We start from the raw sequence: 23,398 nt of genomic DNA on the forward strand, positions 1-23,398 counted from the left end.
TTCTGACATTTGTGATGCCTTTTTTTCACACTTTGTTTTTGCTTTTTCCAATGTTTTCAATTTTAAAATTTTTCTTCTACACATTTTCAGCGCTTATTTCTATGTCCAATATTTTCTGATAAAATTTAAAATAGGCCAATGTGACCCGAAGTCAACACAAGGGTTAAGTAATAGTACAAATGCATTATCAAAATATACTTAAATTCATTTAATTTTCACTCATTATGCAGTGTAATATGTCTTATTTTACTGGATTATAATATGACTGATAATTTAAATAAAATGTTTTCTCTAATTCAAGTATCTTACTTTACTCTACATCATTATTTTCTATGGTTGAAAAATGTATACAGATTTGACATTTTCCCCTCATACTTCTGTCGGAATGGGTACGAAGTTGGCATTGAATTTAATTTGAAATGGTATTAAAAAGGTCTTAAAAAGCCTTGAATTTAAGTTGGAGGATCCTGGGGGTAGCCTGACACAATCAGTCTCCCTATTTCCTTCAATTGAATACTGGGAAGAATGTTAAAAGGGAAGCTTAAATTTTAGATAGTTTAGATTATTGTTTTTTTATTTCCACGCTTTGATAATTAACCTCCTAAAACAATCAATTTTTATTGTCACCAGGGTTCAAAATTAACTTTTTTGTCCACCAGCCAAATGGCTAGTGAATGTTCAAATTTTACCAGCCACTCAAAGGATTACCATTGTTTTTTGGCTGGTGAGTGAAGCAAATCTACCAGCCAATTGCATATTTTACCAGCATTTGGCTGGTAAATGTTGTTAATTTTGGACCCTGATTGTCACTACAGTAAATTTAGTTTTCATGTCAATTTGATCACTTTTTAAATTGCATCATGTTGTGTATCTTTTGGCTTCAGGTCCCTGAAGTCCAGAGTGAAGGTTTTGGTGGATGGAACACTACTTATCCCTAATCTCATCCCAGAGGACGCTGGCAACTACACCTGTATCCCGACTAACGGCTTACTCACCCCACCCTCCGCCTCTGCACACCTGAAAGTGAAACGTAAGGGTTGACTCTGCTCTACATCATATTTTATAATCCTAACCGTGGTCAGGGTTGCAGAGGGCTTCAATTTTTTTCTGCATGCCCTGGGCAAGAACCTTTTAAAGGGGTAACTTTGGTATTTCCATATTTTTCAACCTGGAAAAACCCTTCAAATTGCCATCACCAAACACACCAGACTCCATGTAAATAATCACTACTTTTATCATCGTAAAACACACTTCATTCAAAGTCGACAGAAACTAAATAAAACTATCAAAAGCCGTCTTGGTTCATCTTTCCACTGTTCCAACAATCACCACTCACTGGTTTGGTTGAAATAAACCGTTAATTCACCCATTTACATGTGGAGATATGCTGGCTCTATACATGCTAAAAGTCCTGATTATTTACATGGAGTCTGGTGGAAATATGCTGGCTCTATACACGCTAAAAGCACTGATTATTTACATGGAGTCTGGTGGGAATATGCTGGCTCTATACACGCTAAAAGTACTGATTATTTACATGGAGTCTGGTGGAAATATGATGGCTCTATACACGCTAAAAGTACTGATTATTTACATGGAGTCTGGTGGAGTTTGGTGATTGCCGATCTTTGGGCTGTTTCATGTCAGAAATTACCTTTGAAGTAACCTTTTGTGATTAATTTCTCTTCCTCCATCTCAGACCCTGCACGCGTGGTCAGAATGTCCCAGGAAACGTACTTGCCTGCGGGCATGGAGGGGGTTATTACCTGCCCTGTTCAGGCTGATCCCCCGGTGCTGTACGTCAACTGGACCAAAGATGGAAACAGTTTGAATCTTGACAACGTGAGCTACGCAGCACAGAAATACCACATGTCACAAAAAATAACTCTCACAAACCGCACACGTGCTTTTTAAATCACTGTGGATCATGTTTATCTCTTTTTTCACCTGTCCAGTTCCCAGGTTGGATAGTGAACTCCGAGGGCTCCGTTTTCATAGCAACAGCCAATGACAACGCAGTAGGTATGTACACGTGTACGGCCTACAACAGCTACGGCACCATGGGAAAGTCTGAACCCACCAAAGTCATTTTGCAGGTGAGTCTGGTGTTCTTAATTTCAGTTACAGAGAAAACCCCTTTCCTATGAGTGAACACAGTTAGTAGGTGCTTTCCGACCGGATAGTACTTGTACTTTTTAGAGGAAAAGTAGCAGTTCTAAGAACTACTCTCCCCCAAAATCTTTTTTTCCGTTTGCATTCCCACTGGCCAAGTGGCCATAGGGACTGGTAGGAGGGGTAAGGGAGTGACGCAAGCACGGCAACGGTCTTTATAGCGTCGTCACTCTGCCTGCTGCGCTGTGGACGTGTGTGTGTGTGTGTGTGTGTGTGTGTGTGTGTGTGTGTGTGTGTGTGTGTGTGTGTGTGTGTGTGTGTGTGTGTGACTGCCGGCAAGCCGCAGGACACGCTTGTGGAGTTTAACTCCGAAAAGACAGTTAACCACAGGTTCCCGTTAATCTTATGATGGACATGTGTTGTGATATTTAAACAGACGAACCGTCAACGGTGAAATAAAAGCCTCTTATTTACGAGAGCGGTCTGAGAGACCTCCAGCTCACAGCGAGGTGTGTGTGTGTGTGTGTGTGTGTGTGTGTGTGTGTGTGTGTGTGTGTCTGTGAGAGCGGTCTGAGAGACCTCCAGCTCACAGCGAGGTCTCTGAGCGTGACTGGCCGAGTGACGAGCTAGAGGCCGGGGCAGGCGCCTGCTGGCTGTCACCTCACTTCATGGAGCTTCTCAACTCCGAAAACTTTGAAGCAAATTGTCAATTCGGCATCAATTTTCGCAAGACTGCCTATATTCAAAATCTAAACAGCTAATTTCTCGCCTAAAACGTTGTCAGAAGTGAATTTAATGATGAATAAGATGGTGAAAATTGTTAAAAATGTCCTGTTGTTGGTTGTTGCTCTGTCTGCAAGTTTCCGAGTTGGCAGTGGGCGGGACTTATAAGTTCGACCAATTAGGTACACCTAGGAAAAGGGAAAAGACCCTGCTCTGAAGTAGGAGCTAAAAAAGTACGCTACTGCGGCCAGAGGAACTTAAAAATCCACAATTTTTTCCTGTCGGAACACAACGAAAAAAGTGTTCTAGGAACGTTTAGTTCTAAGAACTGCAAAAATCCCTCCGGTCGGAAAGCCCCTTTTCATGGGCAGCAGTAAAAGGCTCTCTCCCTCCTTCAGGACCCTCCATCTATCCGAGTGCGTCCTCAGGCTGAGTATCTCCAGGAGGTGGGCAGAGACTTGATCGTCCCCTGTGAAGCCATTGGAGACCCCGCTCCAAACATTACATGGAGCAAGGTACAGGAGATTTTTTTTTAGTCCGATACAGGCGGTGCACAAACATCGTCTTATTCAAACTATATTTAACCGAAGCTTTAACAGCAGCAAGCACACCCTGACCGTGGTGTACAGGTCACTCACTGAGAGTGTTCTCACGTTCAACATCACCTCCTGGTATGGGAACCTCTCAGTGAAACATAGGAACAAGCTGGCTCAGGTGGTAAACCAAGCTAGCAAAATCACAGGAGAAAAGCAGTTACAACTCCACACCTTATACAGCCGTTCCATAACACAAAAGGCTATCCAGGTCTTCAATGACCCCACCCAACCCCTCCATCCATGTTTTCAGCTATTGCCATCTGGCAGGAGACTGATGGTTCCAATGGCCAGGAAAAACGGGTACAAGAGGTCATTTTTCCCTGCTGCTGTGTCCATCCTGAATCAAGGCAAACTCAAATAACTCCTCTCCCTACTCACTCATGCACCACCCAGTCAGGGTGACGCTGATGATGAGAATGATCAGGACTGAGAATTGTACCAGGATTTATTCACTCATGTTTCTTTTTTTCTAATTATTATTTTATCTTATATTTTATGTAACTACACAATTTAACTTATAAGGTCTGTGTGCTGTGTTTTAAGTATTTTATGTTGCCAGAGTGCCAAAGATGAATTTCCAGTGTATGTAAATGCAGTGGACAATAAAGTTTTTATCTATCTATCTATCCTTCCTCGCAGATTGGCCCGACTCCTCGCTCCCTGTACACCGTGCTGGCTAACGGCTCGCTGCTACTGCAGCCGCTCAGTAAAGATCACCAAGGGGGGTGGGAGTGCTTGGCGACCAATCGAGTAGCGACTGTCAGTGCAGGCACTGTGATCATGGTGCTGGGTGAGTGGGCCGACTTTATTTCTGCAAACTGATATGTTGTTACGTGACTACTTTGGCTACATCTACACTACTACATTTTTATTTTTTATTTTTAAGCGACGTTTTGAGACTAAAACGATCTCCGTCCACACACGAGTTTTAGTGCCAGTAGCAGAACTTATCTCCGTCCATATGAACACGTCTGACATCACGTATCACATGACCGTTCACTAGGGATGTTGTCGGTACACGATCCGTTCTGCGCATGCGAAAGATAATACTGTTTTACCGAGGACACGACCTGCACGATCTGTTCCACGTTAGCCTATGGCTAGCCTCCACCGGGAAGCTAACGTTAGTTTAGCTAACAGCTAATTCAGCTAACCGCTAGCTGACAGCTAGATTCAGTCTAAAATAACGTTAACTCAAACGTAATGGGAAAAGCAGCTACAGCTAAATTAAGACTTCACAGTAATAACAATAAAGACAAGTATTGAGTGATTGTATTTTAAATGAGCACAAGTAAAGTAGAACTGACGTAACAGCTGTTATATATGTTAACGGTTATTTTCACGTTTTATTTTGAGGGTCTTTTAAAGTTATTACATGCTGTCTCAGCTAGCTGTTAGCCGAATGAGCCGTTAGCTAAACTAACGTTAGCTTGCCTGTGGAGGCTAACGGCAGACCGCTGCAATCAGCTAGCGGTTAGCCGAATTAGCTGTTAGCTAAACTAATGTTAGCTTGGCTGTCGACCGGAAGCGTGGAACAGATCGTGCAGTGTTGTAAATCCTCGTACAACAGCGCATGTGCGAACATTTTGCGCATGCGCAGAACGGATCGTGTACCGACAGATGTCACGAGAACCGATACTACCGATACCTTCCGGTTCTAAAATGACTTACTTACTTTACTGCAGTAGTGTGGACGTGAGGCATAAACGTAGCAAAAGGTATTCGTTTGTAAGCCAAAACGCAGTAGTGAAGATGTAGCCTTAACCTGAGTGTATTCACGTGTATGGTCAAACTTACAGAACTGTTACAGATGTTTCTTTCTGTTCTTCAGGCACCAGTCCTCATGTCGTGTCCTTAGTGTCCGTCAACACAGAGATGAACCAGGCCAATGTGTCCTGGGTGCCTGGCTTTGACGGTGGATACACCCAGAAGTTCACCGTATGGTGAGTAAACAAACAGTTCTGAGCCGTCAACAACAATCACAAACCAAGTGTGATGCTCCGTGTCACTACCTGATGTGAGTCGAGTGCAGATGTGAGTTGCGCATGCGTCACTTTGCGACAGACGCAGATCTGTTTTGCTGTTAGCCACAGAATAATGAGATAGGTACGTTACTGGGTGGCAGTAGCTCAGTCCGTAGGGAGTTGGGTCGGGAACCGGAGGGTCGCTGGTTCAAGTCCCCTGAAATACGGAGGTGGACTGGTAGCTGAAGAGGTGCCAGTTCACCTCCTGGGCACTGCCAAGGTGCCCTTGAGCAAGGCACTGAACCCCCCCAAACAGCTCAGGGCGCCTGTTCAGCAGTCGCAGCCCACTCACTCTGACATCTCTCCATTAGTGCATGTAAAAGGACCTCTGTGTGTGTGTGTGTGTGTGTGTGTGTGTGTGTGTGTGTGTGTGTGTGTGTATTTCAGGCCTGTGTGTAGTGTGTAATAACAACAGAGTGTAAATTGTAATTTCCCCATTGGGGATCAATAAATTATTAATTATTGTTACATAGCAGTCATTTATTATTTAGCGTAAGGCATCACATTTTCACGGCATGATCCCTGATGTCAGTTCTAGATGAGAGGCTGAAGGAGCCTCCGAGAACCTGCTAACGAGAGACTTCTGTAACCTATACGTAACCAAGTTGGTTCACTGCTGGCTACAAGTTAGCAACCAAACACAACAAAGGCTGTCACTGGAATGGCGTTTTAAGCTAACGTTAGCAACCAAACACAACAAAGGCCGTCACTGGAATGGCGTTTTAAGCTAACGTTAGCAACCAAACACAACAAAGGCCGTCACTGGAATGGCGTTTTAAGCTAACGTTAGCAACCAAACACAACAAAAGCCATCACTGGAATGGCGTTTTGAGCTAACGTTAGCAACCAAACACAACAAAGGCCGTCACTGGAATGGCGTTTTAAGCTAACGTTAGCAACCAAACACAACAAAAGCCATCACTGGAATGGCGTTTTGAGCTAACGTTAGCAACCAAACACAACAAAGGCCATCACTGGAATGGCGTTTTAAGCTAACGTTAGCAACCAAACACAACAAAGGCCATCACTGGAATGGTGTTTTAAGCTAACGTTAGCAACCAAACACAACAAAGGTTGTCACTGGAATGGCGTTTTGAGCTAACGTTAGCAACCAAACACAACAAAGGCCATCACTGGAATGGCGTTTTAAGCTAACGTTAGCAACCAAACACAACAAAAGCCATCACTGGAATGGCGTTTTAAGCTAACGTTAGCAACCAAACACAACAAAGGCCGTCACTGGAATGGCGTTTTGAGCTAACGTTAGCAACCTACAACGTTTGCCGGATCCGGATCCCTTGGCGTTATGCCGTAAACCGTTTAAATCTGAGCATGCGCACTTAACTCACATCTGGTTAGTGACAGTCTGTCTTTATTTTGGCTGTTTTTCATTTTTCCCCCAGGGTCAAACAGGCATCCAGAGGGAAACACGAATGGGCGTCTCTGCCTGTCCCGACATCCAAAAACTACCTGCTGGTGACCGGGCTACTCGCTGGCACCAGCTATCAGTTCAGCGTGCTACCTCAGAATAAACTCGGCTCAGGACCTTTCAGTGAAATTGTTTCTGTACGAACACAAGGTTTGTACAAGTGATCTTATATTCTGTTTGTAGTTTTCCTTACTCTCTCTCTAACGGTACTAGGGCTTTGACTCCGAACTTCGTTATTCGAATATAATTCGAACATTTAAAAAAAATAATGATATTTGAACGTTCTTCTCCGTAAACAACATGAAATCAAGGAGAGGGTTAACTTCTCCTGCTCCAGATTTACCACCGTGGTCAGAAAGAACAGAGGAGACACTTAGTTTCTCTCACTAAGACTCTAGAGTCACTATTCACTCTGAAGCTACCGGTAATCACCGTCACTCTCTCACAACACACACTCCCCACACACACACACACACACACACACACACACACACACGCCAGCTCGATGCACACACCAGCGCACAAGTATGAACATCAGACCACTTACGTAGGCTACGGTGAAAGCTCCGAAATTCCTGTTGAAAGCATACCGTTTGTGTTTAATCCATGGTCTGACTTTTAATTAAAAATTTTAAGAATTTTCTTCTGAAAACATAATTGCCTATTGACATTGACTGATACACTGCCCTCTGGTGGACAGAACATATACCACTTATACCAATATAGGTCTTACTGAAGGCATTTAATGTTCAAAATATTATGAATACATATTAGAATATATTCAAATATTAATATTAATAAACAAACGAACTTCGAATATGATTTTGGGGCAAAAGTCAAAGCCCTAAACGGTACGTGTTCACAGCGAGCGTCATTGCCACGCTTCCCTTTCATTGTCTATAAAAAAGCAGCTGCGCAAAGCATTCTGGGAGCATTGCGGCGAGTTTCAAGAGGTAGGGTGTCGAATTGCCCGCTGCTCATTTGCATAAAGTTAAGTTCCAGGCTACCTTATGCAAATCAGCCTCTGGAAGACTGCAGAAAATCTTTTAAACGGACCGTCGATCTAAAATGAAGAAAGATTCAGGATTTCAGTATTTCTTGCATAAAATGTTTTCAAAATCACATTTCAGTGAACATTTTCATAAAGTAAGAGAACGTTTTCAATGCCATGTTGGTCTGCTTTGATACTTCCAAACTTTACAGCCCTCGAGTGACTCGTGTGTCCAATCAGGTGTAGGAGGGCGTTTTCTCTGCTTGTAACTGGTCGTCCTATGCTGGGAAGCAGGTGATCCCTGCCGTCAAAAAAACGCCTCTGTGAATACGCACTTTAAGGGCCCTATTTTAAGTTTCTAAGCGCACGGCGAGAAGCGCCTGGCGCAGGTGTGTTTAGGGCGTGTCCAAATCCACTTTTGCTAGTTTAATGGCGGAAAAAAGGGTCCGTGTGCCGGGTGCATGGTTCTAAAGGGTTGGACTTAGTGTCTTCATTAATCAGAGGTGTGTTTTGGGCGTAACATGCAATCAACCAATCAGAGATCATCTCCCATTCCCTTTAAAAGCCAGGTGCGTTTGGACCTTGGAGCATTGCTGTTATGATGGAGGATTTGCACCGTAATATTTTAATTTGTAATCTTCTGCATGTGTGTGTGCTGCTGTGCGTCCCTGTGTGTGTAACAAGCATAGTGTGCACGCTGCTGTGCACGAGCCTAGGAGCATTTTACTAATGCTCTGTTAAAATAACAATGAAATGCTGCGTTATTGACTTTAGACCAGGTTTTTGTTGGTCAATGGTGCCATCACTTCCCACTGCCTCAAGATAGCAATACGCCCAGAATGCACCTGAACACACCTCCCTGTAAGACCAGCACGCCCAGAATGCACCTGAACACACCTCCCTGTAAGACCAGCACGCCCAGAATGCACCTGAACACACCTCCCGTAGACCAGACGCCCAGAATGACACCCCCTGTAAACCACCCCAGATGCCCTGACACCTCCCTGTAAGACCAGCACGCCCAGAATGCACCTGAACACGCCTCCCTGTAAGACCAGCACGCCCAGAATGCACCTGAACACACCTCCCTGTAAGACCAGCACGCCCAGAATGCACCTGAACACACCTCCCTGTAAGACCAGCACACGCGGTCGCTGGACGGGGAACTGACAACTGCGTCAGTCTTAAACTAGCAAAGACACTTGCGTCGGGCTTTGCGCTGCAACAGGTGCAAGATAGGAGCCCTCAAGCTGTTTTGCTGTAAGTTTGTATCCATTTAACTTTTACTGGATCTTCTTTCCAGCTGTGCCAACAGAAGAACCTACAGGCGACACATCTCCCCCAATCCTGGATCCTCCCGTTCTCCTGTCAGCCAACCGGACGGACCGAGGCGTTCTCCTGCAGTGGTCTCCTCCTGAGGCTCCGTCCTCTCCGCTGACGGGCTACGTGCTGCAGGCCCGCAGGGATCAGGGCCAGTGGGTCATCCTCAGCAGCAACATCAGTGCCAATCAGAGCGAACTACTCGTAGAAGGACTGCTAAGGGTAAGGATCAATTTACTCGGATATAAGACGACTCTTGCCTTTTCAAGACTTTATGAGGAACAAATCTTGTTTTAATAAAGGAGATATTTTTATTTGGAGTTAGTCCCTCATTTCGTTTTTTTTTTTATCACATATTTACACAGCCTGCGTTCAGTCTCACGGAAGAGGCCGGTTTGGGGACCACGGTGTGCTTCTCTTTGACTGTTGGTGTTTTTAAAGACAGCCTTTTTGGGCTCAGTCAAAATCCATTTTGACAGAAAGAGTATGAATATTTTAGAAAACTTTTTCAATATTTTGGAGAGAAAAAAGTGGAATAAGGAACATATATATATATATATATATATTTATATAAAGATTATTTTTTGGGGGGCTTTTCCCTTTATTATAAAGGCAGTATTATTATAATGACAGTGGATAGACATGAAAGGGGGAGAGAGATGGGGGATGACGCAGCAAAGGGCAGCAGGTCAGATTCGAACTTGCGACGCTGCAAAGGACTCAGCCCACATGGGGCGAACGCTCTCTCTGGGTGAACTAGATGCCATCCCAAGAATATGGAATATTTTGAGTCTTTCTGGGCTCGCCATCTCCATACATCACATCCTGTGACACCCTATTTCTTCCTTGCTTGGCAGTTGTTTAACTGCTGCGTTTATCACCATCATCTTAAAGTTAGCATTAAAACTTCTCATTTCTTCGCCAACTTGGCTAACTACTTTTGAGGCTCTGCATCTTTCAGCCCCCTGGCTCTGTTAGCAGTTTTCATTGACAGCACATTCAGGTTGCTGCTGTTTGGTGCAACCTGTTGTGGACCTATATTTGTGTTTAAAAGTCTAGACCCCAAATATAGGACTAGAGATGTCAGATACTGCCTAAAACGCTGGTATTGGTATCAGGAAGTACTGGAGTTTATGCACCGATCCGATACCACGTAATAAAGCCCTAAAGAAAATCTACGTTAAAGTAGTTTATTTATGTTCTTTTTCCGTTATAACTGACTGTCAAACTGGAGAATAAAAGAAAGTTCATGTTTCACAAAGACTTTAACCTGAGCCAGACCGACAACAAAGATAGAAATCATATCACATCCATACAGAGATAGTAGTATACAGCTGTTATACTTCATATCATCATACAGAGATAGTAGTATACAGCTGTTATACATCATATCATCATACAGAGATAGTAGTATACAGCTGTTATACATCATATCATCATACAGAGATAGTAGTATACAGCTGTTATACATCATATCATCATACAGAGATAGTAGTATACAGCTGTTAAAACATAATAAAATATATGACACACTGGTATTGGATCAGTACTCGGTATCGGCCGATACGCAAGTTCAGGTATCGGAATCGGTATCGGGAAGCAAAAAAAGGTATCAGACCATCTCTATATAGGACAGCCTTATTCTTTCAGATATAATCGAAGTGGGAAAAACCCCCGTCCAATATTCAGGTCAATACGGTATAATGAAAATATGTGACGTGAAACTTTCATCACAAGAATACGTGTTTATATTTAATCAAACATCTTTCTTTCTCTCAGGACTCCAGTTACGATCTGAGGCTGATGTCTCACAGCAACAAAGTGCTCAGTGAACCGAGTGAGTCTGTCAATGTTTCCACAATAGGTAAGTGACTTTGTATTGATCAGTAGTGAGTCAAGGAGTCAAAACTAGCATTGTTTTTTAGCAACTTTATTGACTTCCGGCCTGCCTACAGGGATGGAGATTTACCCCGTGCGCTCAAGTTACTTGGAGTTCATCCCGCAGCCGCTGTTGGCCGGTGTGTTAGGAGGAGTGTGCTTCCTCTTCGTGGCCATCATCCTCTCGTTGGTGACAGCATGCTACATGAGTCAAAGGAGAGAGCGTCGGCGCAAAAAGAGAAGAAAAGGTAAAACGTCGGATTGCACATTTAATTTTTTCCACAAAAAAAAGGCTAATTGCTGTTGACTGTTGGTGTGCAGAAAGTGCAATTGTTTACTTCTGAGTTTCTGATAAATACATTTGGTAATGATTGGACAATTCAAACTGTGCTGTGTTATTTGACAATTTAATAATTCCTTCACCTTTTCTTAGATCTCCCGTCTGCCCTCCAGAAGAGCTCATCTTCTCCGCAGTAAGTGTCCCTGAAGCCCAGTTCAGACCAAAGATTTTGCATCGAGACAAAACCGTTTTAGAACGTTGCAGGAAAAGTTTTAGCGAACTGAACCGGCCCGTCTCAGCTCGACTCAAACCAGATGATGGTGTCGCTGCGACTTAGCTGTTGGAGTCTCCAGAGGCTGGTTTTAGAACGTAAGAGACGTCTCCTGTTTCAACAGCCAATAGAGAAGTCAGCTGGTGGAGTCTCCAGAGGCTGGTTTTAGAACGTAAGAGACGTCTCCTGTTTCAACAGCCAATAGAGAAGTCAGCTGGTCGAGTCTCCAGAGGCTGGTTTTAGAACGTAAGAGACGTCTCCTGTTTCAACAGCCAATAGAGAAGTCAGCTGGTCGAGTCTCCAGAGGCTGGTTTTAGAACGTAAGAGACGTCTCCTGTTTCAACAGCCAATAGAGAAGTCAGCTGGTGGAGTCTCCAGAGGCTGGTTTTAGGACATAAGAGACGTCTCCTGTTTCACCAGCCAATAGAGAAGTCAGCTGGTGGAGTCTCCAGAGGCTGGTTTTAGAACGTAAGAGACAGCAGGTCTCATATTTCAGATAATGTTATACATTGTTCGTCTGCTATTTCATCACTAAATTCCCTTCTGAGATGTTTTTATGTGAGAAATCAACTATATAAAGCTCAAATATGGGCCGTTTTACGAAAATTGATGGTTAATTGCAAATTTGGTAAGACGGTGTCGGACTTCAGGAGCTCCAGACAGTCTGACGAGACAGCGGCAGCCCACGGCGCTCCATACCCAGGGCAAAGTCACCATTTCTGGGTTACTGGACAACCAAATGCCGGGCTAACCCTGTTTCAGATTGTTGCAAACCGGTTTTAACTCATCTCGTCTTAAATCTTACGTCTGAACTGGACATAAAGTATATTTTGTGTTCCTTCATTTGAATTTGAATTTATAGTCCATGAAATGTATCTAGTTGTAGAAATGTTTTTTAATTAATGTATCACTTTGATGCATGTACAGAAAGTTGCACCTTTTTCTCAATTTTATGTCAGAATCTTCAGTACTGTAAGGTTAGGTGTAGTCTAATTATTTTATTATATTTCTTGTCTTTCTCAGAGCTCGCTCACCTCCTCGCAGCCCAGACAGTGTCCTCAAGCTGAAGCTGTGTTCGCCACTTCCCTTCTTCGCCAACTCCTCCTCCTCGCAGTCGGACCGCTCATCCTTCGATAAAGGCAGCCGCGGGGAATACCACAACCAGAGGAAACAACTTCTGTCCAACTCGTCTCCGCCGCCGCATTACACACTCTTTGAGAGTCACCTGGGCTCCCAGGACCCGTCGCCGACTGCTCTGGAATCCATCTCCAGAGGCCCGGACGGACGCTTCATAGTCCAGCCACTGCTAAAAGGTTCCAGTCCTTCCAACAAGAACAACTTGAAAAAGGAAGTCGTACAAAGTAACGGTGGGGCGGGTGGCCCAGGGAGCAACCGGACATCACTCAGGGACTCTCCGAAGTCGAGTATCTTGAGCTCAGAGAAAGACGAGAGGAGGGATTCTCCGCTCACCGTGGACGTCCCCGAGCTGAGCCGCCCTCCTTCCTCTCCTGGAAGAGTACGCGCCATGGCAAGAAACTTTTCCCGTCACGGCTGCTTTTATTCTGACGACGAACAATGCTCAGAGGCTCTGTTGGAAAGAGCCAGCTTCTATTCAGACAACAGTGAGAAAAAACCCAGCGATTCTTTCAGGAGGTATCGCTTGCCGGGCCACACTGAAGATCTCTTCTCGAGTTTGGGGAGGAAAACAAAGCTGCTGGATCGAGACAGAGACAGACCGGGCTACCAGCCGATGGAGAGTCAGCTGACTAATAACAGCACCGTTGTCTCGCAACTTGACAGCGAGCTGGAGAGGGAAAGTATTAACAAGTGTGTGCAACTGGCAAAGGAGAGGGAAGAAATGGAGAGGGAGCTGGAGAGCTATACGGCCGAACAGAGAGGTCGAGGTCGCGGGAGACACGAACAGCAGCCTGAGAAAACAAAAAGCCCTCGAAGGGATTCACCTGAGTCAGAGGAAGAGCCAGTATGGAAGCCACAAGATGTGACCATTAGACAGAAGCACAGGCCTCCAGGTCAGACCAATCGGGTGTCTGACTATCGGCGAGCGTGCTACTTCGGGAACACAAGCAGTCCCATGGATCGGCTCGCCACGTCTCGCATACAGTGGGACATTAGCCCGGTTACATCACTCACAAGCCTCATTCCTGCACAGGAAACGACATCGCCCAGTCACACACACAGGGAAACCTCAGATAACTCCTTTGCCGTTGATTCATCCCGCTCTCCGGTCACACAGAACACCTCGCTCCCTATGCTCTCCCCTGATGTCAGCTCTAAAAGTCTGCCTATCTTGTGTCTGAAAACACCAGACAGAGCCAGGTCGTTGAGTCCCCCGAAAGAGCCAGAAAGATGCAGGAGGTCCGTGACTGAGCAGGGATTAAGAGAAAAGGCTCAAGACAAAGGTGCTGCTTCGAGGTCCAGACATTCATACGCTTATGCCGGCACTCAGCCCTGGGATTCAACCGCCAGAGGTCCCGATAGTTCAGCCTCTGCGCCGTATAATCAGCCTGCAAAATACTACACAGCCACACGGGATCCCAGTCCATCAAGTTATCCTACTTTACCTTATGAACATGACGAAGTAGGGGCAAAGGCCAAAGAAAAAGACACTCAAGCTCGAGATGAACGACGCAGTTCAGGGTTTTACCCCGAGAGAGAGAGAGAGGGTGTGCGAACGCGCTCCAGGAGAAGCGACAAATGTCTCTTCTCTGACAGCCCGAGCCCTATTTCAACATTGACGCTTGTAGAAGAAGTCGAAAGTGACCAGTCCCAATGTTCTGTCCCCGCAATATCCGGGTCCTTTAAGGACAAGCCTGCAGCTCCATCTCCCCAAATGTCCCCTCTGCAGACAAGTGCAATTCTCGAATACCTGAGCCTTCCGGGCTTCATTGAAATGAGCGTCGACGAGCCCGTGGAAGACGCAACAGTCACAGACAATGCCGGGCAAAGTTCAGATGTAAAGCCAGTAATATCCACGGGGGTTGATCCGGATGTCGTTCCTAGAAACTGGGAGGTCCACGTTCAGGAAAAGAGGGAAACGCACTCAAACCGCCAGTCTGCGGGCGCTGCAGAGGCCGGCTCTTACGCTGGTAAAACACACCCGGAAACTAGAGATACTTCACACAGAGTCAGATTCCCAGATGACACAAGACCATCGTCACCCGGTCCGAAAAAAACTAGCAAGCAGCTCTATAACGAGAAAACACAGATTCGAGTTGGGAACAAAAGCACGGACAGACCTGAATCCAGACTCGGGTCGAGGTCGGCTCACACTTTGTTCAGTGCGGCGCGAGGAATGGCGGACATAGTGTCGAAACACTCGCACAGTTTTGTAGACAGTAGCGAGTCTTTATCAGAGCAATCCCAAAGACAAAGGACTAATAACATTGCGTCGCGAATTTGTCAAGCCCCTGTGCCATTTCTAAAGAAGTCCGTGAGCGTGGGCCCGTGTAGGACGCTCTCGGGTATGGGACAGCCTCGCCCGTTTTTAAAGAAATCCATCAGCTTAGGCTCGCAGCGGTGGGAGCACTTCGAGAGCCCTAGGACGTATATTTCTGAGAAATGTTACTGGGACGAGTTCCCAAACCCAGATGTCAGACTGAAGTCCTACAGTTTGGGTCGCAGTCCGCCTTCCCTCCCCAGGCCGGGCCCGTCCTGGAGGGAGTACGTCCCGTTCAGACGCCCCCCGAGCGTGTGGAGCTTAGAGAGGCCTCACCATACACAGAGACCTTTAGCTAGTCCTTCCTACCTCACTCAGTCCATGTACCCCCCCAGACCAACCTCGAGGTCTCCGATGCTGGAGCCCGCCGATCCACGGCGGCAAGCCGCTGTTTTCCCAGAATCCTCCAGGTGGTCTCCTACTTATCAGGAAACCGTGAGGTCTGCACAGCATAAATACGTCCCCATCAAGGTTATTATAGTTTTAACTTTTCATATTTCATTTTGGTTTTAGTTTGTTTTAGGGCTGCAGCTTTGTTTTTCTGTGGATTATTTTCTGGATGAATGGATTAGTAGTTTGGTCTATAAAATGTCAGGAAATGTGATAAATATCCATCCCAGTTTCCCAAAAATTCCAAGATGACGTCCTCAAATGTCTTGTTTTGTCCAAAACGCAAAAGATCTTCAGTTTCCTGTCCCAGAGGAGAGAAGAAACTAGAACAATATTCACATTTAACAAGCTGGAATCAGAGAAGATTAAAAGAAAATAATTAATAAAAAATGACTCAATTCAATTAAGATTTCTGCACACAAAACACATGATGTTTTATAACCATTAAAACAGTTTGGAGAGAAAGAAAGACAGAGTGAAGGAAAGAGACAGAAAGACGGAAAGACAGGAGAGAAAGACAGACAGAAAGACGGAAAGACAGGAGAGAAAGACAGAAAGAAAGACAGACAGAAAGACGGAAAGACAGGAGAGAAAGACAGACAGAAAGAAGGAAAGAAAGAAAGAAAGACAGAAAGACAGGAGAGAAAGACAGACAGACAGACGGAAAGAAAGAAGGAAAGAAAGACAGACAGACAGACAGAAAGAAGGAAAGAAAGACAGACAGAAAGAAGGAAAGAAAGACAGACAGAAAGAAGGAAAGAAAGACAGACAGAAGGAAAGACAGACAGAAAGAAGGAAAGAGACAGAAGGAAAGAAGGAAAGTTGATTGACTGTTTGGATAGTTTCCTCTTTCTAAAACATGAGGATTGTTCTTTACTTTTAATACTTTAACTATATTTTCCTGATTCTTACAGACTGTTACTGAAGTAACAGAGTATTATAACAGTGTGGTATTAGTACTTTAACTTGTAACAGAGTATTATAACAGTGTGGTATTAGTACTTTAACTTGTAACAGAGTATTATAACAGTGTGGTATTAGTACTTTAACTTGTAACAGAGTATTATAACAGTGTGGTATTAGTACTTTAACTTGTAACAGAGTATTATAACAGTGTGGTATTAGTACTTTAACTTGTAACAGAGTATTATAACAGTGTGGTATTAGTACTTTTGCTGCAGTAATCTGAATACTTCTCCCAGCGCTGCTGAACAACATAACTGTGTTTCTGTCCTCCAGTACCAGCAGTGGCCAGGATCCCGAGGGGAAAGCGTGAGACCGATGGACCCCAGCAAGGGACCCCCGCGGTCCTACCTGCCCCGAGGCATCAGCTGGCCCTCGCCGTGCTACGCCCCGTTTCCACCCAGAGAGGCGGACAGTTACCGACCGCCAGACAGGCTGACGAGGAGGGGAGGGGAGGCGGAGCCCCGGGAGGGAGGGAGGGCCAGTTACGCCAGTCAGAGCAGCGGGAGAGGCAGCGCCGGTTTCTTCCGACAGTCCCTGTCCATCACGCCGACGCTTCTCAGCTCTCCCGAAACCACGGAGGAGAGCGAGCGGCACCGAGCGGAGACGGAGCTGCCTGAGAGGAGACAGAAAAGGTGAAACGCCACCACGGCCTGGAAAATAACCAACACACTCTGAACTGGAGGGTCTTCTTCGCAGGGGGATTTATTTATTCATTGCCAAAATAACATTAGGGTTGGGTATCTTTGGGTTTTTCCCACGATACTGGGGATTAAACACTGCTTATAGGACGGTGCCGGTGCCTAAACAGCGACAAAAACGTCTCAAAAAAACGCCATAAACGCAAATTTAAAGGGACAAAAACATGGGAAACATGCCTGAATCGATACTTTGAAATAAAGAAGAGCACAAAACGACAGATGGAGACATTAACGCTCTAAAGGCTCCGTCACATCCAGCCGATTATCGGCCGTCTGACAGTCTGGCGAGGTCGTGACTCGAGTCTGGTCGGTGTGTCCCGTGCCGTCGTCCGTCGGAGGAGCCGTCAGCCTTCATTTTGGCCGACCTGACTTGTTGCGTCAGAGGGCGGGCATTTAACAGATAATAGATAACGATCAAAAAGCTTAAAGACAAAACTTGGGTCTGATAAAAAAGTCTTTTATTTAGTTTGATGCTTTTTTTCCAACGTTTTTGGTGCTTTTGCCGCATTTCACATTCATTCAGCTCAGGTGCTGCCAAAAACGGCTCGGTTTCTGAACCTAAAGGTGCTGACACACAGAGCCGATTATCGGTCGTTGGACAGTCTGGCGAGGTCGGTGGCTCGAGTCTGGTCGGTGCGTTCCGTGCCGTCGTCCGCTGGAGGAGCCGTCGGCCTTCATTTTGGCCGACCTGACATGTTCAGAGAGACAGGACAGTCGGGACTCACCAGGAAATGGCGAGCGGGATGAGCGTGACTAGAGTCAAGAAAATCTTTTAAACTGACCTTTGTTGATCTGAAATGAAGACAGATTCAGCAACTGCACGGCCTATTTCTCTCTTAAAATGTTTCCAGAAACACGTTTCGGTGAACTATTTTAGTCCAAGATGAGATCGTATTCTGAACGAGCCGCCATGACAGTCTGGCTGTGAATTTCCGGAGAAAAAAGAACCACGTGACGCGTTCGTCCAATCAGCTGCCGGTCTTCATTTTCTGGGAAATAATCAGACTGTTAATGGAAACAATACAGAGCAGCGCCGCCTGCTGCTATGGAGACGTATTACGTTTCGCGCACGCGCAGAACGTACGCTCAAGTCGGCGTCTCCTCAGTGTGTTCTGAGGAACTTTTTGGACCTCGGGGACCCGACTGATCAGTCCGACTGACTTTACTGCCGACGGTCGGCCGTCTGGTTGGTGTGTAACTACCTTTAAACTTATAATAGCAGGGAAAACCCTGAAATTGAAAATGTGCAATAAAAAGGAATAATTTTAAGAAAGCGTCTTTTATAACTATTTAGATTTTTTCACACGTCCGTTTCGGAGCCCCAGAGGGCAGCGCGGGCATTAAAGAGACACGGAAACCAGTCATTCGGTCCGGCAGATAACGGCTGTTTAGGAACCGGTTTCGGCACCCAACCCTAAACAACATTCTTGTTTTTGTTTCCTGTTTGTGATAACCGTTGTCTGACCACTTGCTCTGTGTATCTCGTTAGAAGGAACACATCAGTAGATGAGAGTTATGAGTGGGACTCTGTGGATGCGTGTGTGGACTCGGAGGTCCTGGAGGCCACGAGGTTTGATGCGTCACAGCGAGGCAGGGCGGAGCTCCGATACGATCAAGCCGCTGGCCTCCAGGACCGGCGACAGAAAGGTGAGCATTCATTCCCACTTTCTCCTTCTCTGTGTGATGTTTTGGATGTTGCATGTGTCGTTGTGAGCGTAAGGGGCCGAGCACGCCGAGAAACGTTCGCTATATTCTTATTCTTTATTTTATAAAGGACTAGGGGTGCACCGATCCGATATTATGATGGGATATCGGTCCCGAAATTGACAAAATAGCTGGATCGGGGATCGGAAAAATTAACCGATCCACAAGCTGATCCAGTTTTGTTAGTTTTTCCCCTCTGTCGCATGTGTGTCGCATGCTGGAAGAGTTGAGTGGACAAATAAATAAGAATTCAATACATTACATCTATGTTATTTTGTCTTAGTTAGGAAAGTAATGTTTAATTAGGAAGGTCTGGTGCATTCAGTCTCTTCCACATGGTGAAGGAAGGTATAAGGTGGAAGGTATACAGTGTATTATTAATTCAACAACCGTATCGGATAGGGGTGTAAGAAAAAATTTATACACTTGAGTATCGCAATATTTTATTTTGCAATATTGTATCGATTTTCAAAAAGGAAATATTTTTTATTAAAGTTCAACAATATTCATGTAAGCCTAGCAGTGCCTAACAGTGCCTAACAGTGCCTAACAGTGCCTAACAGTGCCTAGCAGTGCCTAACAGTGCCTAACAGTGCCTAGCAGTGCCTAACAGTGCCTAACAGTGCCTAGCAGTGCCTAACAGTGCCTAACAGTGCCTAGCAGTGCCTAACAGGGCCTAACAGTGCCTAGCAGTGCCTAACAGGGCCTAACAGGGCCTAGCAGTGCCTAGCAGTGCCTAACAGTGCCTAACAGTGCCTAGCAGTGCCTAACAGTGCCTAGCAGTGCCTAACAGGGCCTAACAGTGCCTAGCAGTGCCTAACAGGGCCTAACAGGGCCTAGCAGTGCCTAGCAGTGCCTAACAGGGCCTAACAGGGCCTAGCAGTGCCTAACAGTGCCTAACAGTGCCTAACAGTGCCTAACAGTGCCTAACAGTGCCTAACAGTGCCTAACAGGGCCTAACAGTGCCTAACAAGTTCCTAGCAGGGCCTGACTTTTTGTTAGAAGCTAACAATGTAGCTATGGCTGAACTTTGGCCTACTTTAGCATATAAACATTAGCTCACTAAGAACCTGGGAACCACAATCCCAAACTGGCAGTTTGATTTTCTGTGTACTGAATTGTTGACCTAAAGTAAACTTCTTTGACTTTTATGAACATCATGTCTTTTTTTAAATATTAGTTTTTCTAAAATTATAGACAAAAACTTGGAAAAAGTGACAAAAATATTGAAAAAAGTGACAAAAACAATAGGATAATCTTCAAAAACGTGGGAAAAGCTTAAAAAAGAAAAGAAAAAAAAAGTCAAAAAAGCACCGAAAAATATTGACAGAAACTTTGAAAAAAGTGTCGATAAAGTCGACCAAAACTTTGGAATCTTTTTACATTTTGACCCAGAAAAACAGAAAGTTGCATCATGGTCGCCGGGGAAGACAGGAGGATTACAGCAGTTTATTTACAGTACGTTCTCTTTCTGTTATGACAAATATAAATTAGGGCTGTCAAACGATTATTTTTTTTTAATTGCGATTAATCGCTGAAGTTCTATAGTTAATCACGATTAATCGCATATTTTATCACATGATTAAAATTCTATTATTTCGCATTTCAGAACAGTTTTTAAGTCCATATTAACAATGGAAAGCCATTCTGACCAGTGGATCTTGATTGGGAATCAAATGAATGCAAAGAAAGTTACTTTATGAACTTGATTTTAAGATTTGTAATTATTTATTTACTGTAAACAAAAGAAAAATGTGTGAATCTGTCATTACTGCACCATCCCTCCAAGTACCTAACTAAAAAACTACAAATCCCTATCCTTACCAGAGTCAATATAGTGTTTAGTAACTCCTAAATAGGGCTGTCAAACAATTAATTTCTTTTAATTTCTCTGAATTTCTGCGATTAATGCGATTAAAAAAAAATTAATCGCATCGCGGCGGCCCTTAATCGCATCGCGATTAACGCGTCAACGCTGACAGCCCTAATATAAATGTAAAACTGGATACTAAATCTCGGTGTGATCGGCCTCTTAGGCTGCATGTGTTCACCTTGTGCTGTGAATATTGTGAGCTTGTCCCATTACACGCCCATCCATGCACCTCCCCCCTCCCTCTCAGGCCCGTGTCTCTCAGTCAGCACGCCAGTTTCCAACCCGGCCCCTCGCTGCCAGTACCGGCGCTCCCTCAGCGAGGAGCGCTTCAACGCTCTCCGCCAGGAGTACCAGGAGTACCGGCAGGCTCAGGAATCCCGCTGTTCCCACGAGCCGGGCCACGATTCAGACTCTGACTCCGGCTCAGCGCTGCTCTAGCAGCCTAACCCGGTCCGTTACTCCGCCTGCAATCTCTCGCTCTACCTCTTCCCTCTTTTCTTTCCCTCCGACTCTCACTGCTCGCCTGCATGCATTCTTTTCCTGCCTTGCTTCTGTTTCATCCGTGTGCAAAAACCTACGCTGCTCAGTTTATTAGCTAAAATGTTGTTAACACTTTCTATGAAGCTCATGTCCATAACGCATTAACCCGTCTTCAAAGTTTTTTATATCAGAAATATGGGTTTCTTTCAACCAAATTACCCAAAAATGTCATGGATGCATGGGTATTCTTCGCAGTTAAAATTAATGATTACTTAATGAAAGAGACACAACACGACTACAAAGAGACACAACACGACTACAAAGAGACCCAACACGACTACAAAGAGGCACAACACGACTACAAAGAGGCACAACACGACTACAAAGAGACCCAACACGACTACACAGAGACACAACACGACTACAAAGAGACCCAACACGACTACAAAGAGACACAACACGACTACAAAGAGGCATAACACGACCACAAAGAGACCCAACACGACTACAAAGAGGCACAACACGACTACAAAGAGGCACAACACGACTACAAAAAGACACAACACGACTACAAAGAGACCCAACACGACTACAAAGAGGCACAACACGACTACAAAGAGACCCAACACGACTACAAAGAGGCATAACACGACCACAAAGAGACCCAACACAACTACAAAGAGGCACAACACGACTACAAAGAGGCACAACACGACTATAAAGAGACACAACACGACTACAAAGAGACACAACACGACTACAAAGAGACACAACACAACTACAAAGAGACACAACACGACTACAAAGAGACACAACACAACTACAAAAAGACACAACACGACTACAAAGAGGCACAACACGACTACAAAGAGACCCAACACGACTACAAAGAGACACAACACAACTACAAATAGACACAACACAACTACAAAGAGGCACAACACGACTACAAAGAGACCCAACACGACCACAAAGAGACACAACACGACCACAAAGAGACACAACACAACTACAAATAGACACAACACAACTACAAAGAGACACAACACGGCTACAAAAACACACAAAGAGACACAAAATGTTTTGGCGAAATTGCATTTTTTTTTTAAAGTGAAAAGCGTAACATTTTCTTGAGGAAGGACGCCAAATATACACACCTTAGTCTTCCATAAAGCGAGGGGAAACTCTGAAATAGTTGGCGATTCATTTCATAGTTGACAACTAATTGATTAATCTTTGCAGCTCTAGTAATTATAAAGTGGTATAAACAGATTATAACGCATTATTAGTATGTTTATAACGCATTATTAGTATGTTTATAACGCATTAAAGACATTGGGCGTCATAGAAAGTAAAACCCAAATGTTGAATCGTGTCCTGATCTCTAATGTTTTCTGTCTTTGTCTCTCACAGGTCCCTCTCAGAAAGACACCAAAAAGCAGTTTTAATGAACGGACGACAGCACCGCGGACACTGTCACGCCTCACTGGAGCTTTGTCGTGTGAAAGAAGTCGTTGTTTAAAGTTGTTGCCCTCGGTTACAGCGATTTAAAGACACCAAACGCCATCAAACGTAACTGCAACTCCTCCCCCTCCTCCTCCGTTGTTACCGGACGACATATTCCTTTTCTTGAACTTCTTCCAGTTTGATTTGCGTAATGAAGCTGAGAAGGGATTATTTATTTTTTTCTAAGAAGCTCGTGCAACTGTATATTGGGATTGTTTCTCTTTTTTTGTTTTTTTTGTTTTTTTATATATCTTGACAATCAGGAACACAGGGCCCGTTTGGGAAATGAGATGCTCACTCTTGACTAAGACAAGTAAACCTGCTTTATAAAAGCCACATAGACTTCCCTTTAAAGGGTAACTTTGGTATTTTTCTACCTGGATTCTCCCATGTTTTTAAGTCTTAAGTGTCTGATGGGAACTACATTTTTTGAGATTGGTCCAGTATTAAACAAGAAACAAGCTGCAATGTAACGTTAACTGTTGGTCAGCGTCCACTAAAAGTTCAGTTGTTGCCGCTGACAGACTCTTATTCAGACAGATTATTATTCTAAGTGTCTGACAACATTATGAAAGGATCCCTACAGAGATAGACCTTTTAGTTAAAGAGTAAGATCCTTTTAGTTTAACATGAAACAGCCCCGAAATCACCATCACCAAACCCACCAGACTCCATGTAAATAATCAGGACTTTTATCATC

General features: G+C 44.6%; 1 protein-coding gene across 2 annotated transcripts in view; it reads left to right on the forward strand.

Moving 5' to 3' along the window:
- igsf9b (immunoglobulin superfamily, member 9b) overlaps window positions 1–23,189 on the forward strand; it is an 84,602-nt gene extending 61,413 nt beyond the window's left edge. Inside the window, exons 9-24 of one of the 2 annotated variants that reach the window (XM_031305643.2) lie at window positions 885–1,030; window positions 1,700–1,842; window positions 1,956–2,096; window positions 3,234–3,350; window positions 4,071–4,221; window positions 5,263–5,374; window positions 6,859–7,034; window positions 9,179–9,417; window positions 10,975–11,059; window positions 11,151–11,321; window positions 11,507–11,546; window positions 12,648–15,552; window positions 16,711–17,069; window positions 18,625–18,782; window positions 20,960–21,162; window positions 22,606–23,189. In XM_031305643.2, the coding sequence (XP_031161503.1) occupies window positions 885–1,030; window positions 1,700–1,842; window positions 1,956–2,096; window positions 3,234–3,350; window positions 4,071–4,221; window positions 5,263–5,374; window positions 6,859–7,034; window positions 9,179–9,417; window positions 10,975–11,059; window positions 11,151–11,321; window positions 11,507–11,546; window positions 12,648–15,552; window positions 16,711–17,069; window positions 18,625–18,782; window positions 20,960–21,150 (5,134 nt within the window). In that variant the 3' untranslated portion in view covers window positions 21,151–21,162; window positions 22,606–23,189. The remainder of the gene's footprint in view (window positions 1–884; window positions 1,031–1,699; window positions 1,843–1,955; window positions 2,097–3,233; window positions 3,351–4,070; window positions 4,222–5,262; window positions 5,375–6,858; window positions 7,035–9,178; window positions 9,418–10,974; window positions 11,060–11,150; window positions 11,322–11,506; window positions 11,547–12,647; window positions 15,553–16,710; window positions 17,070–18,624; window positions 18,783–20,959; window positions 21,163–22,605) is intronic. The other variant, XM_031305644.2, reaches the window with a different exon arrangement.
- The last annotated feature ends 209 nt before the right edge of the window (window positions 23,190–23,398 follow it).

Source organism: Sander lucioperca, chromosome 2 (genome assembly GCF_008315115.2).
Source record: "Sander lucioperca isolate FBNREF2018 chromosome 2, SLUC_FBN_1.2, whole genome shotgun sequence".
NCBI lineage: Eukaryota > Metazoa > Chordata > Actinopteri > Perciformes > Percidae > Sander > Sander lucioperca.